The sequence below is a fragment of the Manis pentadactyla genome, chromosome 9 (assembly GCF_030020395.1).
Source record: "Manis pentadactyla isolate mManPen7 chromosome 9, mManPen7.hap1, whole genome shotgun sequence".
Classification (NCBI taxonomy): Eukaryota; Metazoa; Chordata; class Mammalia; order Pholidota; family Manidae; genus Manis; species Manis pentadactyla.
The window spans coordinates 41,575,858-41,593,271 of NC_080027.1; the positions used below are offsets into that span (position 1 = coordinate 41,575,858).

Below are 17,414 nucleotides of genomic sequence, written 5' to 3' on the forward strand. Positions count from 1 at the left end.
TGCGTCTTCCAACGCGCCGCGGCAGCCATGTTGGACGTGGCCAGCACAGTGGCCGGCACCAGGGGGTTATCAAAGCCGCTGTCAGCGATGCTGGGGTCCCTGGTGTTAAAGAGAACAACGCCAGCGCCGCGACTCCTCCAGCTGCTTAGGTCCCAAACGCTCCAGAGCCGTGGAGGTGCCTCCGGCGGGAGTGTTACTACCGGGGGTCGCGGGGAGCCGCAGTGGCTGAGGGCGGCCGTCGGGGGGCGCCCTGGAACATATCCGGCCTTGCTCACCGGAGGGGCAGCCACCGGGGGGCGCCAAAAAGGACACACCGAGACCCAGTGCCTCGCAGCCGCCACATGGGGACGCCTTCCTTTTCCTGAAGAAGCACTCCCGGAGCAGGACACCTGGAGCGCGGTACTCGGCAGGACTGGAATGGGAATGTGGGCTCTGGCTACGGCTCTCGTGGTTCAGTGTTACAGCAAGAGCCCATCCAACAAGGGTGATTATCGGCACGCTCTGGGTTTGAGGGAGAGGCGGGAGGAGTGGCCTGGTTCAGTATCTCTGGAGGGTGGATTTAGGGGCTGGGCACTGCCTCTGAGTTCCATGACCTCCCATCATAGGCCAGCCTTCCTTCTTTAGGCATCACTTTGTCCATCTGTACAAATGGGAGCATTGTACTAAACATCTAAAATTAGAGCATGCTCCTTTTATGTTTTAATATTCTGCCTGGACCAGTTCTTTTAAGAGGTCTCCAGGAACCCGCGGTGTGTTTTAAGGGCAGCTACTAGATGGTTTAGAAAAGTTTCCCCACTAAGGTGCCCTAAGAAAGAAAGAAAAGATTTGGTTTTGATGCTAACTAACCACTGCGCCCCCTTTGCTACTCTCTGGCTTGGTTCCCCACTTATACAGTGAAAGAGGATTTGTCAGTACTTTTAACGGTGCTGTTATTTTGACTCCTGGAGTTCAGTAGTCTGGGTCTGTCCATTAGACTCCCAAGGCTTTGCTGTGACTGGGCTCAGACCAGGTGAGCTTGCTATGTGGGGCAGTTGGCAGGAGAAGGAAGAGACCGATAGCAACCATGGAGGCTGGCTCACCCACATTGGCATCTCATCTGGGTGCATGGAGCTGAGCAGGGACTAGGAGAGCAGGCAGAGGGCCAGACTGCTGGCTTACAATGGTCCAGCCATTCAGGTTCTCAGTTGTTGGGGAAGTCATGGTATTCATAGATTGAATGATCCCAAGCTCTAAGACTTTGGAGCAGGAGCAGGGACTGCCCTGACATTAGTTTATTCAGCAGTCATGGCAAGCTATCAAAGAAGGGCCTTGGACTGGGAGTAAGGACACCTGGGATCTTACTTTGTTTCTTCCTTTAACTCCTATTGTTTGGACTCTTGCTCCTCCTCACTGGCCCTCTGTTTCCTCATCTACAAAGTGAGGGTGCTGAAATAGAGACTCTGTGGGCTCTTCTAGGTTAGGCACGCTATGGTTCTATACCTTTCAGCATTATTTTGAGTACCCTCTTTGTGCCCAGTTTTGGGCTAGACGTGGAACTCCTAATTTAGCACAGAGTCAGTTAAAGGGACAATGTGGGTTATTAGGCCTCAGGGTCTGGTGAGTGGTCTGACTGTGCCTTGTTGGGGGAGTCAGGAGAGTGTTCCTGGAAGACTGGAGACCCCCGGAGGGTGGGGAATTTGAACTTGAGCTCTGAAGGATGAGGTAAGTGGGTGACATTGTGAGCTCCTCAAGGACAGGGAATGCATCTTATATTTTTTTCAGGCTGATAACTGGCTCCTTTCCTGAATACCGTCAAATATCATTTGTTCATCATAGTGTCTGGAACTTAGTAGGTACTCAGTAAATGTGTATTGAATTGGACTGTATTCCATGCAGAAGCTTCAGGGAACAAAAATATGGGAGTCATAAGTCAGCATGGTGTGTGTGGAGCTAACAGGATGGCCAGCCTGGTTAGAGGATAGGTCTTTGGACTGAGGTGAGAGCAGATGGAGTGGGGCCTGGATGTCAGGCAGGAGGGTTTGGAATGTCTCCACTGTCAGGCAGTGGAGAGCCATGGAAAGTTCATAAACAGGGAATCTCCTGAGCTCAGTGTGTTTAGATGGATTGGGGGAGGTGTCCAAGATCGTGCCTTAGAGGTTCATAGGGGCGCTGGACTTCATAGGGACTTTGTGGCATGTGAACCCCAAAGGGGACCAGGGTCTCTCTACTGAAATAGATAATAACCCAAATCAGTACCAGTTCAAATTGTTCAGACTTGCTAGCTACCCTGTCCCTGACTTGGGATTGTGAGCTCAGGCCCATAGTGCCATGTGGTAGAACCTACCCTTTAGGAGTTAAGAGGCCCTGGTTCTTATTTCTGCTCATTCCTCTGTGACTTTGCAGAAACCAGTTCTTTCTACAGTGCAAGGGAAGAATGAGTACAGCAGTTTCTCAGGAAGCCTTGTTCCCCTTCCAACTAGGGGCTTGCTGAGCATGCCAGGGTGTGTACTTGGAGAACAATGGAGAAGATGGCCAGGAAAGGCCTGGCTCTGGGTCTAGGTGGGGTGGAGTTACCATATGTTTAAACCACAGAATTGGTTTGCATAGGTATGGTAAGGTGGCTGTCTTGTCCCTATTGTATAAATAAGGAAACTGAGGGCCAGGATTAGGGGCTTAGGCCAGGTCATACAGCAAGTAAGTGGCAGAGTTGGGACGGAAGCCCAGGTCAGTCTGTCTCCAGATCTGCTCTTTCAGTCCTGCTTTGTTGCCTCCTCTCATGTTTCGCTGGGTGGGTCTCTTGGCTGGACTGGGAATTCCCTGAGGCAGGGCTGGGTAGGAGTCTATCCAGTGTTCAGCAGTGGAGTTCAGAACCAGGCTAGGCACAAGGGGCTACTTGGGCATTTGGTATTGACTAAAAAATTGTGCCTCTGCTGTTGACTTTTGACATTTTCGGCACCAGGCAGTTTTTCTTTGTGGCCACAAGGTGGTGCCAACAGCCTGCAAGTGGTTAAGCAGTGCTTTTATGCAGGTGATTGCAGAGGGCTTGGAACCCTCTGCTTTGGGTTTCCTTTGCTGGGCTTGGCACTGAGGACTTTGCAGATTTTTCAACCATCATTTCCTCTCCTTAGCATCTTTGTGTGGCCTACTGGGCAAGGATTATTGCGTCTACATTATAGTCTGGGAAGCAGGGGTTGGGAGGGAAAGAGGCTGTCACAGCGCATGGCAAATAGGGGGCAGAGTTGGAGCTAGGCCTCCTGACTCCTGGTTGAGGCTCGCTCTGCTCCCAAAGGGGCTCACACCTCTGCTTGCTTTTCCCTATCCTGTCCCTCCTTCTGTGTTTGTGACCTGTGACATCAAGATTTAAAACTAGGTTGAGAAAGTGGAGTTGGGGAGAAAGTAGGGCAAGGTCAGAAATGATTGATAATAGTCATGTAAAACATATTATACAGAGCTTTACAACTAATGAAGAGCAAAGGAATTCACACACTGAGCATTTACCATAGGCACCACATGGTGCTAGCACCTTACCTGGAATGTGGTGCTAGCACCTTAGCTGGGTCACCTGCATGATGGGAGGAGTTAAGAGTTTGGGCTCTGTATGGACGTGGAAGACAAGCTGCTAACTGTGGATACCATGTGGATAGTGGATGATTAGCTTTCTCTTTATATTATCTTGGCATCATGTTCCTTGGTAAAGCCCATTTTCTGGACCCTTTCCACTTCTCCTGTCCCAGGGATCTGACCAGTGCCCCCTCTCTTTCCAGATGCAGCCCTGATGGAAGCTGCTCGTGCCAACAATGTCCCAGAAGTCAGCAGGTGAGTGTCAAACCCCAGACCTTGCTCTCCCCCAAGGAGGGGCTGAGCAGGGTGAGCCCCTTCCTCTGGTGGTGGCTGCTTTGGGGGACAGCGTCACAATAAACTGAGAGCTGAACCCTTTGACATCCCTGTAGTCACACAGTTTCACCTGGGCTCCCTTGGCCCAGGTCAGTCCTTAGCTACTTTAAGGTAGGGAGTCAGCTCTTTGTCTCCTTTTTTCTGACCCCAAACATCCCTGGATCCTTCCACTGTTTTGTTCCTCGCAGGGCATGGTTTGAAGTCCCCTTAATGTCCCATAGGTTCTTCACGGAATCTTCTAATTTGTTCTTGTTTCTTTGTGTAACTAGTCATGTAATTGCTTTTGCCTGGATGGGGTGCAGGTGGGCACCCGTGGAGAGGCTTGGGGATCTGGGCAGGAGCTGGAAGAGACCTTTGTGCTAGGTCTTCCAGGACTGGAAAGAACTGCCTACAGGGCTGGAGTGCACATGCTGGGCCCCTGCCCAGGGGCTGACTGCATTTCTCCAGGCTCCCTGGCTCAGCTGGGCCCATTATGACCACTGGCCAGTTGGATCTGAGGCTTGTTCTTGGGCAGGGGCAGGATTCAACCTGGGTCTCAGCCTGGTGCCAGGGGCAGGGCAGAGTCTGTGTCCAGGATGCATGCTCAGACTGGGGACAGCCCCTTTCCTGCTGCCACGTCCACATTTTAGGCAGGAAATCAGGCATTTGAGCTGGCTGTCGCTGCATCCAGTACCACACACCACTGGTGCTCTTCTCCACTCCAGCTGCCTGAACATGTAAGAAAGTGTTGAAAGGCAGCTACAGCCCCCACCAAGACTTACTGCTTTGATTCCCTTTCATTTTATCTGCAGCATTATTGATTCTCAAGGGTGCTTTTGAGTATTAATGTTCAAAGCTTAGTTTTTAATAAGCCATTTCTGGATGTATGGGCTGGGAGTTGTTTCATAGCCAAATAAATATGATGGAGCAATAGTTTAATAAACATGCGATGATGCATCTTAAAAACCAAGCACAGATGTCAGCTTGTTGTTATAAGAGCCATTTATAACTGCAGGCTCTGCATGGCATCTTCATTCCCCCAGAAACAGATGATCCTCATGTCTTTGCTGCAGCATGATAAAGTGGGACCTGGCTGTTTCCCTCCTCTCAGACCTTGCTGACCCTGGAGTCACCTGTTGGTATCTGCTGAGGGCTGCCAGGCTGTTGCTTGCATTTGGTAACCCAAGGTAGGCAGCTCATTTGCAGAGTAAATCCACCTTTCTACCACCCAGGGGAGGCTGCGTTTACCCTGTTCCACTGAACCCCGAAGTATTGATTATTTTAGCTCCTTCAAATACATGTTTTTCTAATAGCAATTAAGTACCTGTTCAAAGACTATAGAAGGTGATTGAATTTATGGTGTGTGTGACTCAGAACATTCATTCTTGCCTGTGTAGAGGATTTGTAGGAGCCTCTCATTTGTCCCTAGTCTCTGTTCTGCTTTTCTCCTGCCTCCTCTTGTCCCATCTCTCTTGGTCATGATGCCCTGTGCCTTCACCCCTTGGAGGGGGTCAGAGATGCCCATGCCCTTCAGCATGGCAGTCTCCTCCCTGCCCTCCCCGCCGCCTCCCCCACTCCCTCGCAGAAGCGAAGAGCAGGGAGCAAGCTGGGCAGAGGCAGGGTCAGGAGATGTGGGCTTGCTGCTGGGCCCCAGGTCACATTGATGCTGCTGAGATGGCCCTTGTGCAGAGTTGCAGAGTGTTGGGAAAGAGGAAAGGAGACCTGAGAGTGTGGGCTTGGAATGCCCACAGTAAGGAGCTTTGAATTCTTGCCCTATAAGCAGTGGGGAGACAGGGGAAGTTTTGAGCAGGGGGAGTATCCTAGTGAGGATCATTTAGAAGGATAAAGGATGATCTGAACTGCGGAAAGGCTGAAGGTTGATCTGCTAAGAGGCTGTTTCAGTAAGACAAAATCATGGTGATGAAGGCCTGAATTAGGACAGCTTTCCTTCCTTCTCACCCAAAACAGTTCCTGCTTATGAGTACTTGAATGGACCTCTGCTGAGCACTGGAGATGGGGGGAGGGGGTGACCCTGTCTCTGGTCCCAAGGAAACAAACATGTCACCTACCAATTACAGTTCTTCCTGCTAACCTATCTGGACCCAGCGGTGGGGTGGGGAGAGCCTCTCCATCCTTGCTAGATGGAAACTTTCTTGAATTCCTGCAGCAGGTTCTTATTCAGACTTCCTATGTCCTAGACTCTGGACAGGTACTTAATGTTATTCTTAATTTCTTCCTCTGTGTGTCCTGCATTTATTTCTGCCCAACAGAGCTATGTATAGCAGAATAGAGTCCCATTCTCAATTTAAAAAAACCCAAACTTACACATAGGTTATACATGGTTGGGTCACCATGTGTATGATCAGTATGGTCAATGATAATAGTATTTGGAGTAAAACTCAGACCTGGTGAGTTACATTATCTTTTACCCTTCTTTCCCTCTTGCCTCTCTGGGTCACTGTGCTGTGTGTGTCTCTGCCTTGATGTCCCCCTACCCTCTTCAGCCTCAGAGCCTTAAGAGAGCTCTGGACAGTGAAGGGCAACAGCCTGAGGCCCTTCTGCTCAGAGGGGAACTTCATCTTATTCAAGGACACTGGAAGTCTGCAGTTCTAGGGTCCTGGGTTTGAGCCCTCCACACAGACCACCCTCTTTACTCTGCTTATCACCCTCTGCTGAGATCCTCCTGGCCTTCCAGACCCAGCTCAAGTGCTGCTGTCCTTGTGAAGCCTTCCTTGACTCCTCCTAGCTGTGATCTGCCCTTCCTTTGCCCTGCACCTCTCTTCTAGTCTGGAAGGGAGTGAGGGTCATCTAGGAACAGCCAAGCCAGCCTGTGGCAGGAGAGGCATCCTTTTCCAGAAGAGAAGTAGATCGGGTGAGAAGCAGGGCTGAATGTCAGGACTGAAGAAATACTCAGGCCACAAACAGGAAAACCAGTGAGGTTCACATGCTGCCTCAATCAGGAACAGGTCAGGAGTCCTCAGAGTATGAGGCAATTGAGCTAACAGCTCTGGGCAGTGACTCTGATGTGTGGGCAAGGCTGCCCTGCTTTATGTGGTGCTGGCTGACCATCTGTTGGTGGGCCTGCCTGGTCAAAGGGGCAAGACCAGATCTGCTACTTGCCACACTGTGTTTTTTATATTAAGAGGGTCGTGGGCTAGGCTTCACCTTAAATAAATCATTGATTGTATGCCTCCTCAGAGCAGGACAAGATCCAGTTCCCCACATTACCTCCCTGTTCTCAGCACATCATAACTTGGGGGAGAGTTGCTTTTTACTGACTTTTCAGCAAACCTGAAGCAGACAGTCCAGAGTCTTGTTTCCATATTCCCATTAGCTCTGTCAGAGGGAGTGTGTCCTTCTTCATCCCTTCTGCCTTTTTTCTTATGTGGCAACCATTCAATACTTCCTCCCCAAGGCACTTAAACCTTGTTAGCACTCTTCAGGAGTGGAAGCCTGGTCCCGGGGCCCCTGTACCACCTGTCAGGAGCATGAGCAGGTGGCCCTGTTCCCAGCCCAAGCTTGGCTCCTGAACTCGGGAACCACTCACCCGAAACCTAGGGCACAGGGCAGACCGAAGGCACATCTGTCCAGCCCCAGGCTGAGCCAAGGGAGGCGCTATCAGGGTTGGGAGAAGTGAGGCCTCCTGTACTCCCAAAGGAGATCACATTTCTGTCAGAACAAACTTGGGTGAAAGACAACACCCCTACCCATTTCCCTTCTCCCAGCAGGGAGCTGGGCCTCTCTGCTGACTGCTTAACTCAGTTGCTCATCAGCCCAAACCTTAAATGAAGGCCTCCTGATGGTATAGATCTTGGAGTTGAGACTGCCTGCCCTGTCTCTCTAGGTTCATTTGTTCCCTTGACAAAAATTTACTGAGCACCTGTCATACTCTGAGTCCTGACCAGAGGACACCTGCCTTCTGTGAAGTAGTCCAAGAAAGACTGTGGCAACACAGTGTGATCTGTGCTGTGAGACTGGAGCCCAGAAGATGCCTCTCACCAGCCTGGGGATAGAAAAAGCATCATAGAGGAAATGGCACCTGATCAGGGTCTTTAAACAGTAACACTTAGCCAACAGGAGAGGAAGGTATTCTGGGCAAAGGGTACAGCATGAATGATAGCACGGAGGCAGGAAACAGCCTGGGGTAAGAAACAGTGGGGGATGGGGATAATTATATACTCCTTGGTGTTACCGGACCAGCCTGAGGCCAGGAGCGACTGAGACAAGCCGGTACCTGGTCACAGAGGGCACTGTCCATTTGTCCCTCAGTCACTCGTCAGTCCAGCCTGTCTTTTGTGTCTAGCCCTGAGCTGAATTTGTGTTGGTGGCAACACAATGAGGAAGGAGAAGCAGTCCCTCCCTGGAGGAGCTCACTAACACCCTTACCAGGTGAGGAGGGATCACATGAGTCAAAAATTGAGAACCGGCAAAATAATGCATATGTTGCCTACTCCTATGTGCCTAAGTAACACAGAGATGAAAATACCTATAACCCATAGAGTTGTAGAATGTTTATTATTAATAATAAAATTATACCTCATTCAACCAACATTTACGAGTGTTTATTATTTGCTAGACATTGGGTTGTGTGCTAGAGATACAGTAGTGAATAAGATGGTCATAGTCCCTGCCCTTATGGTATTTATAATCTAACTGGAAGCCTGATGACTAATTATGCAATTATAATTATGTATTTCAAAAGGAAATACAATTTGTTTTTTCAAATGATGCTGGGACAACTCCATATCCACATGCAAAAAAGGGCAGTTGGAGCCCTACCTCACTGATACACATTAACTTAAAACGGATCGTAGACATAAATGTAAGAGCTAAAACGGTAAAACTCTTAGAAGAAAACAGGAGGAAATTTTTGTGATATGGCACCAAAAGTACAAGAAACCAAAGAATAAAATAGATAAATTGGTTTCATCAAAAGTAAAAACTTCTGTGTTCAAAGGACACCTTTAAGAAAATAAAAAGACTATACCACAGAATGAGCAAAAATATTTGCAGATCACATTATCTGATAAGAGATTTGTATCCAGAATTTATGAAGAACTCTTACAACTGAACAATAAAAAGATAACCCAATTTAAAAATGGACAAAGGATCTGAAGAGACATTTCTCTAAAGAAGATATACAAATGACCAATAAGCACATGAAGAGATTCTTAGCATTGTTGGGAAATGCTAATCAAAACCACAATGAGATACCGCTACACACCCATTAGGATGGCTGTAATCAGAAAGACAGGTAATAGCAAGTGTTGGTGAGGATGTGGAGAAATTGGAACCCCCATATGTTGCTGGTGGGGATGTGAAGTGGTATAACTGCTTTGAAACAGCTGGCAGTTCCTCAAAATGTTAACCATAGTTATCATGACTCAGCAAGTCCACTCCTGGATAAATGAAAACATGCACCTTAATGTACTCGTACACGAATGTTCATGGCAGCTTTATTCATAATAGTCTAAAGAGGAAAATAACCTCAAAGTCCATTAACTGAGGAATGGATAAATAAAAATATGATGTAGCTTAACTTACATCAGTACGAAGGAATGAAGTGCTGATACACACCAGGACATGAATGAGCCTCGAAGACATTTTGCTAAGTGAAAGAAGCCAGACAAAAAAGACCATATATGATATGATTCGATTTATTTAAAATGTCCAGAACAGACAAATCCATAGAGACAGAAAGTTTTGCAATTGTCATGGACTGAAGATGTTGGGGTTGAGAGGGAATAGGGAGTGACTGCTACTGGGTCTAGAGTTTCTCTTTTGGATGATGAAAATGTTCTGGAGTTAATAGTCAAGATCGTACAACTTTGAATATACTAAAAACAATTGAGTCGTATACTTTTTAATGAGAGGATTATATGATATGGTAATTATATCTTAATAAAGCTTTTTTTAAAAGTGAAGTGCAAGACATTTCGGAATCTAGTCTGAGTATGGGAGGGGTAGAGGAGGTGATATGTACTGGTAAGGGAAAGCATCTGAGCATGTGATTGAAGTGAACTCTGAAGGATGAAGAGCAAGGTGGAAGAACATTCGGTTAGAGGGAACAGTAGGTGGAAGGCCTTAAGTCAGGAAAAGAAGTGAAGAAATTGACTTGAGAGAAAGCCAGTAAGACTGGACTCTAGAGGACAAGGGGGAGAGAGGTACACAATGAAGTTGGAGAGTTAAGCAAGGACCATACCACACTGAGTCTGTAGGCTATGTTAATGATTTTTAGCTAAGAGCACTGGGTAGCCACTGAAGAATTTTAAGCCTGTATGTGTGTGTGTGTAAGAGAGAGGCGGGGGGGAGACAGAGACAGAGACATGATGACATGATCTAGAACTGTAATTTTATAAGGTCTCCCTGGCTGCTCCATGGAGAAGAGACAAAGATGTGGTGACACAATCTAGTTTTATAATTTTAAGAGATCACTCTGGCTGCTCTCTGGAGAACAGATTGATAGAAAGCTATAGTGAATATAGTCGTGGTCTTTCACGAAGACTGGAGGAAAGTGATGAGTAATTCATATGAGAGAAAGGGTGATGGCAGGTGGTGACCTAGACTAAGATGTCAGCAGAGATGGAGGAAGTAAGACAGGACTTGGTGATAGAACAGTATTGGTGCCTGATACGTAGCAGGTGCTCAATAAATGGATGTTCAGTGAATAAATAGAATTGGATATGGTTGATTCGGGAGAAAAAGCTGTTAAGAATGAATTTCAGTTTTTTGTCTTGAGCAGCTGTGTAATGCTATTGCCATTCACTGAGACGAAGATGGTAGAGGAACACTGGGTTGTGGGGAAAAAGATTATGAGCTCAGTTTTGAACATGCTGGATTTAATATGCCAGTGAGATATTCAAGTGGAGTTGTCCCCTAGCAGTTGAATGTATGGTTCTCTGACTTCTGCTGTATATACCCTCCTGCTTCTCAAAAAAAATCTCAGTGATCAGTTTAGAGCTTGTTTTGATAATCATGTTTTGATGTTTTTAGAAAATAAAGAACTTCATGCCAGCTCAAACTTATTTACTACATGCCTTTGGAAAAAAGTCTGATTTGGTTTGTACCTCAGGAAAGAATTGAAAGGGTTGGGTTTTCTTGAGGGCTAAACACATTTATTCTAGCTTTGCATTGATGGCTTGGTTTGGTTCTTGTCCCTTGGTGTCCTAGCTTGGGGCTTGAGGCATTTGCTGTCCATATGCCAGGATTAAGGTGTCCAGAATATGCTTAGCTACAGCACAGGTAAATGTTCTGCACATTGATCCAAGGATTTTATCTAATTAACAAAAACCCTGGCTGGTAAATACATTTCACTGTCTTGGGGCCTGAGAGAAGCTGTTTATCGATTGTTGTAGCATTTTGGCTGGATGAGAAGATACTAATGATGGCATCAGAGCAACCAAAACATCTAGCTGTCTTAACCAGTAAATATATAAATGTCCTCATGACTTGCAGTAGATAGAAATAAAAGCTTTATCCCAGAATAAACATCAAGGCCTAACTGGCATCACTCTTGCAATTTGATGCTTGTTATAAGAGCTCTCTAAGATCAGCACACCATTTCTTGGATGCTAGGATGTAACCCACAGAGGCTTTTTGAATACTGGGATGTTGGAAGGCAGGATGTTACCGAAAGGATACAAGAATAAATTTCTGACAAAGTTACTGACTGGCTCTGGGACCCTTAATTAGCCCTAGAACCTCCCTTTTTGAGTCTTAGTTGCCAACTCTTGTTAATGGGGTTCCCACTGAGAACTTGCAAATACAGTTCCTAGTGTTAGACTCTGCAGAGAAAACCGAGTCCTTCAGATCAAGTGTTGTAACATGAGAAGGGCTTTCTTGTGTTTGACTAGGCAAGCAGTTCTGCAGAGTGGCCCATGGCCTGGCGCCTTTTCTGAGGTGTGTGACCTACTGAGTCTCTGCTTGCTTGCTCCCTGGTGATGGAAGGCAATTGAGGAAGATTGGGTTGGCAGCATTTTCTGAACTACATGGGAAAATGAGTTGTAGAAGCAGTTAGACAACTGTTCAGAAGCCCAGCAGAGTCAGGCAGTTGACCAAGCCCAGGAGCAGAGAACAGCCAGGGCCTACTGGGGTAGCTTGGGGGAGGAGGGATGTTCCTGAAAGAGCCCAGCCCTGGGATTGAATCTCTAGTGATGGCCCTACTGCTTCTTGGCTGTGAAGCCTTGGGCTAGTAGACCCTTAACTTCCTCAGTGGCCTCAACTGTAAAGTATCTTCAATGGTATCTGTCAGACCACCCTCCTAGGATGTTGTGAGAGTTCCTGAAAGGCGAACTCTTGTTGTTTGGAAAATTACTCATCCTTTGGGTCATCAGTGTCACATCTTCCAGTAACCCTCCAAGTACCTGTAGGTTCCCATAGTGCCCTGTGCTTCCTCTGTAATAGTACTTATCACCTTCAATTGGGATCGGTCATCTGTTCCCTTTTGTCTCTTTCTCATAATACTGGGGGGTAGTAGACCATTGTTGTGTTGTCCATTGCTGTTCATTTAAATAGTTAACAAATACTTACTGAATATTGTCTAAAGGTTTTGTAACTGGTAAAGAGTTAGGCAAATTTTAGTAGTTAATTACAGTCATAGTAAACTTGTAAACAGAGGACTGACCACTCTTAATAAACAAAGTAAAAATGGAGAATCAGCTCAATCATTTATTCATTCAACAAACAGTGCCTACTGTGTTCTGGCACTGTGCTAGGCCCTGATGGATCAGTGGTAAGTCAAAATTATGTACAGGCCACACTTTATGGAGCTAAAAGACTAGTCAGATGTTGATCATGCAAATACGAAATTACAGCTGTGACAAATGCTGCAGAGGAGGGTTCAGAGAATCGTGAGAGCCTTTAATAGATCTCCTCTGGTCAGAGAAAGCTTCCCAGAGGTGAAGCTCCAAAGTAAAAGATGAGTTCACTGAGGTGAAGAAGGGCAAGAAGAGCTTTCCTGGCAGAAGGAACTTTGAATTATAAAGACCCTGTAGAAGGAAAAATAATGGCAAGTGTGCAAGACTGAAAAAGGCATGGGCCTGCAGCTCAGAGCAGGGTGCCAGGAGCCTAGAGAATAAGCAGACAATGCAGGGCATTGGAAGCCATAGTAAGGAGCTCTGTCTTTATTCTAACAGCACTGGCAGCTGAATTAGGGGCAGGAGGAAGCTGGGAGGGGGCTGATGTGATCAGCGACCATTCTGACTGCTGAGAAGTATCAGGAGCCGATCTGATTTCTACCAGCTTTTGTGTGTCAGGGTCTTGGGCGCTGACCCAGCCACCCAGGCAGTGTAGGCCATGAAGCTGCAGTCCCACGGCCCCAAAGCAGGGGCAGCTGTCACACTCTGTCTCCCTGTCATGATTACTGTGGCCCAAGTGCTGCTTCTCAGAAATGCTAGCTCAGTCGTGGACATAACACAAATCCTGTCAGCTTGGCTGGAACCAGTTGGGTTTTTTTTCCCAAAGAATTTTCCTCAAAACTGAGGAACAGAGAGAAATCCAAGAATGTTGAAAGCAGTTAAGCTAATGTGTTTGTGGGCTTACAGTATTCACCTAAGCTGCTTGCCTTACAGTTCCTGCTCTGTCCTTGTCCTATTTGAAAAAAAGCCTTCTCAGAAAATCTCACTTTTACACTGTGAGGCTCTTGTGCATCTTGCTTTCTTCCTCCTCCCTCCCGAGCAGGGGTTCCAGCCGGAGCACCCCCCTCCCCCCGAGGCAGTGGGTGGTTCTCCCTGGTGATGTCGTCGCGGGAATCTCGGTGATAAGGACTACGGGGTGTGAGAAGACAAGGTGTGAGCCTCAGCTGTGCCCTTTGCTGGCTCTGTGACCTTGGGAGAGGTGCCTGACCTCTCTATTCTCAGATTCTTCATCTGCGAAGTGGGACACTCCACCATTGCTCGGAGTATTAAATGAGAAAAACCGCTTCATGCTGTGCCTAGCACATACCAGATGCTCCGCACATAGTGGGTATTGAGTGTTGTTAATTACACTGGGTTTTTGCTCCTTATCTGCCAAAATAAGTTAAGGTAATGAATAGAATTTTCTGGATATTCAGTTTTCGCCCTGTATCTTTTTCTCAAGTTCTTAGTGTGAGCATTTAGAGACCCCCAAACCAATGAACACAAAAGGTATATGAATATTAAGATGGCTTAGTTTTTACTACCTTGTTTTTAGAACCCACACATACTCAGAATTTTATTTAAATGTTTATATGATAGTCTCTTAATAATTTGTATATGTGATTTTTATTATTATTTACATATAATAAAATAACATTTTAATAACATTAAATATTACTAATAGTGGCTGATGTTTATTGAAAACCTTTTTGGATGGAGACTTTATGTGCAGCTTTAATCACTGATTCCTCACAACTCTGCAAGTAATATAGCCCCATTTCACAGACGATGAAACAGAAATTCAGATTGCTTGAGTAATTTGCCCAAGAACCCCCATTCCAGTTAGACTTGGCTTCACACTGACCCAAACATGCAGCTTACTCACTCCTACCTGGGAACCTTTGGAGTATTTCCAACTCCATCCCTGTCCTTCTCTCTAGATCCTGTTCATTCTTCACTGCCCACCTCAAGCCCTCCCTCTTCCAGAAAGTTCTCCCTCACTAGTAATAATAGCTGTCATTTATTAAATACCCACTCTGTGAGGCAGAGTACTAGGTACTACAAGTATTATCTTCATTCCTTGCTATAGTATTGCAAACAGACTGTATTATATCCATTTTCCAGATGAGAAAACTTGAGGCACACACAGATGTAGTGCTTATGACCTCACAGGTGACTTAAACCAAGGCTCACATGAATCCAAAGCATGTGCTTTTCTCACTGAAGTTCACTGTTTGTTCTAGCTACATTGATCTTTCTCATCAAAATTCCCACAGCCTTAAAGTTTGAGCTGTACAGTATCAAGTTTAGTTTTCACGTCCTTGCCTTCTCAGTTGCTTTGTGCCTCTGTCTGCTCGCCCAGGCTGTGCCATCATAGCAAGGTTAGTGGCACCTCCTCCCGCCTCTGCTGTAGTCACACAGGCTGGCTGGGCACTCAGAAGGCACACAGAACAGACAGAGTGAGGCCACTGTTGATTGATTGGTCGAATGAAACCCTGTTTAATCTCCAGAGACTAGCCAGCAGGAGGGGTACAGCAGCTGGGTAGGCTGACTGGTCGCCAGGATCCTCCATTCATGTGGATGGGAGGCCCAGAAAGGCTGCATAAGAATCCTCTCTGAGGCTGAGCTAAGGCTTCCATCTCAATGTCCTTTTGTTTGGGGGGATAGCACCCAGGCCTCCTGGGAAGTCTGTGTGTTTGACCAGCCTTTGCAGATGGATGGTGGGCAGGGACAGGATGTAAAGCACAAACAATGGGGGGAGGCCCCTGGAATTCCCAGGGGTTCAGAGTCCAGCAGGCAGGGCAGGATCCTTCCCAGGGTGGATCAGGGCTCACTTACAGCCCCCGCACGGGTCAGATAGGATCCAAGGCATTTTTATTCCCAGCCTCACTTCCTCTCCAGTATTCAAGTCCCCTGTTTAGGTTGTCTTTCCCCCACCTCCTTAGGTTTTTGGATAAGCAACATCCAACCCTCAGCAGCGTACCTTTAGGTGTGCCTCCTAAAGGTTAAGTAGACTCTGATTGAACAAGTATTCATTTACTTTTATTCTTTTTTCCTCTTAAGATATAATTCATCCTTTTAAGGTATACCATGGTTTTTTGTATGTTTATAAGATTATGTAACCATTACCATTGTCTAATTCCAGAACATTTTCATCACCCCTGCCCCCAGAAAAGACCCCAGTCACATTAGCAGTCACTCCCCATTTCCCCCTCCCTGCAGACCCTGTCAACTACTAATCTACTTTGTGTGTCTATGGATTTGCCTATCTGGACATTTCATATAAATGGAATCACACAACATGTGGTCTTTTGTGTCTGACTTCTTTCACTGAGCATGGCATTTCCAAGGTTCATCTGTGTTGTACCATGTATCAGTACTTCATTTCCTTTTTATGGCTGAATAACATTCCATATATAAATATACCACATTTTATTTATTCATCAGTTGGTGAGCATATATGTTTTTACTTTTTGGCTATTATGAGATAACACTGCTATGAGTTAATGTACAGGTTTTTATGTATAACACTGCTATGAGTTAATGTACAGGTTTTTATGTAAATGTATGTTTTCATATCTTGGGTAGATAACTAGGAGTGGAACTTCTGGGTCATATGGTAACTTTTATGTTTAGTATTTTGAGGAACTGCCATGCTATTTTCCAAAGTAGCTATGCCGTTTTACATTCTCACCAGAAATGTATGTGGGTTCTGATTGCTCCACATCTTTGTCAACACTTGTTATTGTCTGTTTTTTTATGATAGCCTTCCTAGTATGTGTGAAGTAATATCTTTGTGTGGTTTTGATTTGCATTTCTCTGCTAATGTTGAGCATCTCCACGTGTTTATTAGCTATTTGTGTATCTCCTTTGGCATTTATTTTTTCTTAAGGCCCATTATGAGCAGTATTCCCTGTTCGGCATTGAGGAAGAGAGTAAAGATATGTCATGATGACCTTTGCTTTTCAAGGAACTTGCAGTCTGGTAAAAGAATTTTAATTAATCCATAAGAAAAGTTAAGGCTTCAATGACAAGGTGACATTTAGTCTGGGCCTGGAGAAAGGTAGTATTTGGATACAGGGAACCTGATGGAAAGACTTTCTGGGAAGTTGGAGTAATATAAGCAAAGTCACTGTGTAATTAGAAAACATGTTATCTTGTGATGATTGCTGACGTGGTGTGTGTGGAAGCACTGGCCCAGCACCTGCCACAGTGGGCCACCATGTGTGAGCACTCCATGGCTCCTTGCTTTCGTCCCCACTCTGTTCTCGAGGACTACACAACTCCCTTTTCCTGTTCCACACCTTTAATTATTAGAAGACATCATTCCAACTTAAATTAGCCTTGGTTCCCTAAACTATGGTTTCACATCTCCCATCTTACTCATTTTCTAATGAAACAGCCACACTAGAATTCAGAAAGAGCACCATTAGATTTGTTTGATTAGATTTGTTTGCCGAGCTTGTTTTAACCTAAAGGCAAGACCACTCTTCTTTTTTTAATTGAGGTACTTACAATAAACTGCATACATCTTAGCGTACTGCTCAATGTACTTTGATATCTGTATACACTGTATACCCATGTAACTAACCATCACCCAGATCAAATATCAAACATTCTCACTAATTTTTTTCCCCTTCACCTATTTCACCCATTCTCCCATCCCCTTCCTCTATGACAACCACCTCTGTTCTCTGTGTACAAGTCTATTTCTGTTTTGTTTTTTCATTTGTTTTGTTTTTGTTTCCACATGTAAGTGAAAACATGTGGTATTTGTCTTTCTCTGACTTATTTCACTTAGCCTAATACTCAGTAGATCCATCCATGTTTCAGATAGCAAGTTTGCATTACTTTTTTATGACTGTTGTTCCATTTATGTACCACAATATCTTTATCCATCCATCCATGGGCATTTAGGTTACTTCCATTCTTGACAATTATAAATAA

General features: G+C 45.7%; 1 protein-coding gene across 1 annotated transcript in view; it reads left to right on the top strand.

The window, feature by feature from the left end:
- Positions 1-11: 11 nt before the first annotated feature.
- CLPB (ClpB family mitochondrial disaggregase) overlaps positions 12-17,414 on the top strand; it is a 143,238-nt gene continuing 125,835 nt past the window's right edge. The window contains exons 1-2 of the mRNA XM_036888603.2: positions 12-484; positions 3,744-3,795. Of these exons, the coding sequence (XP_036744498.2) occupies positions 28-484; positions 3,744-3,795 (509 nt within the window). The 5' untranslated portion in view covers positions 12-27. The remainder of the gene's footprint in view (positions 485-3,743; positions 3,796-17,414) is intronic.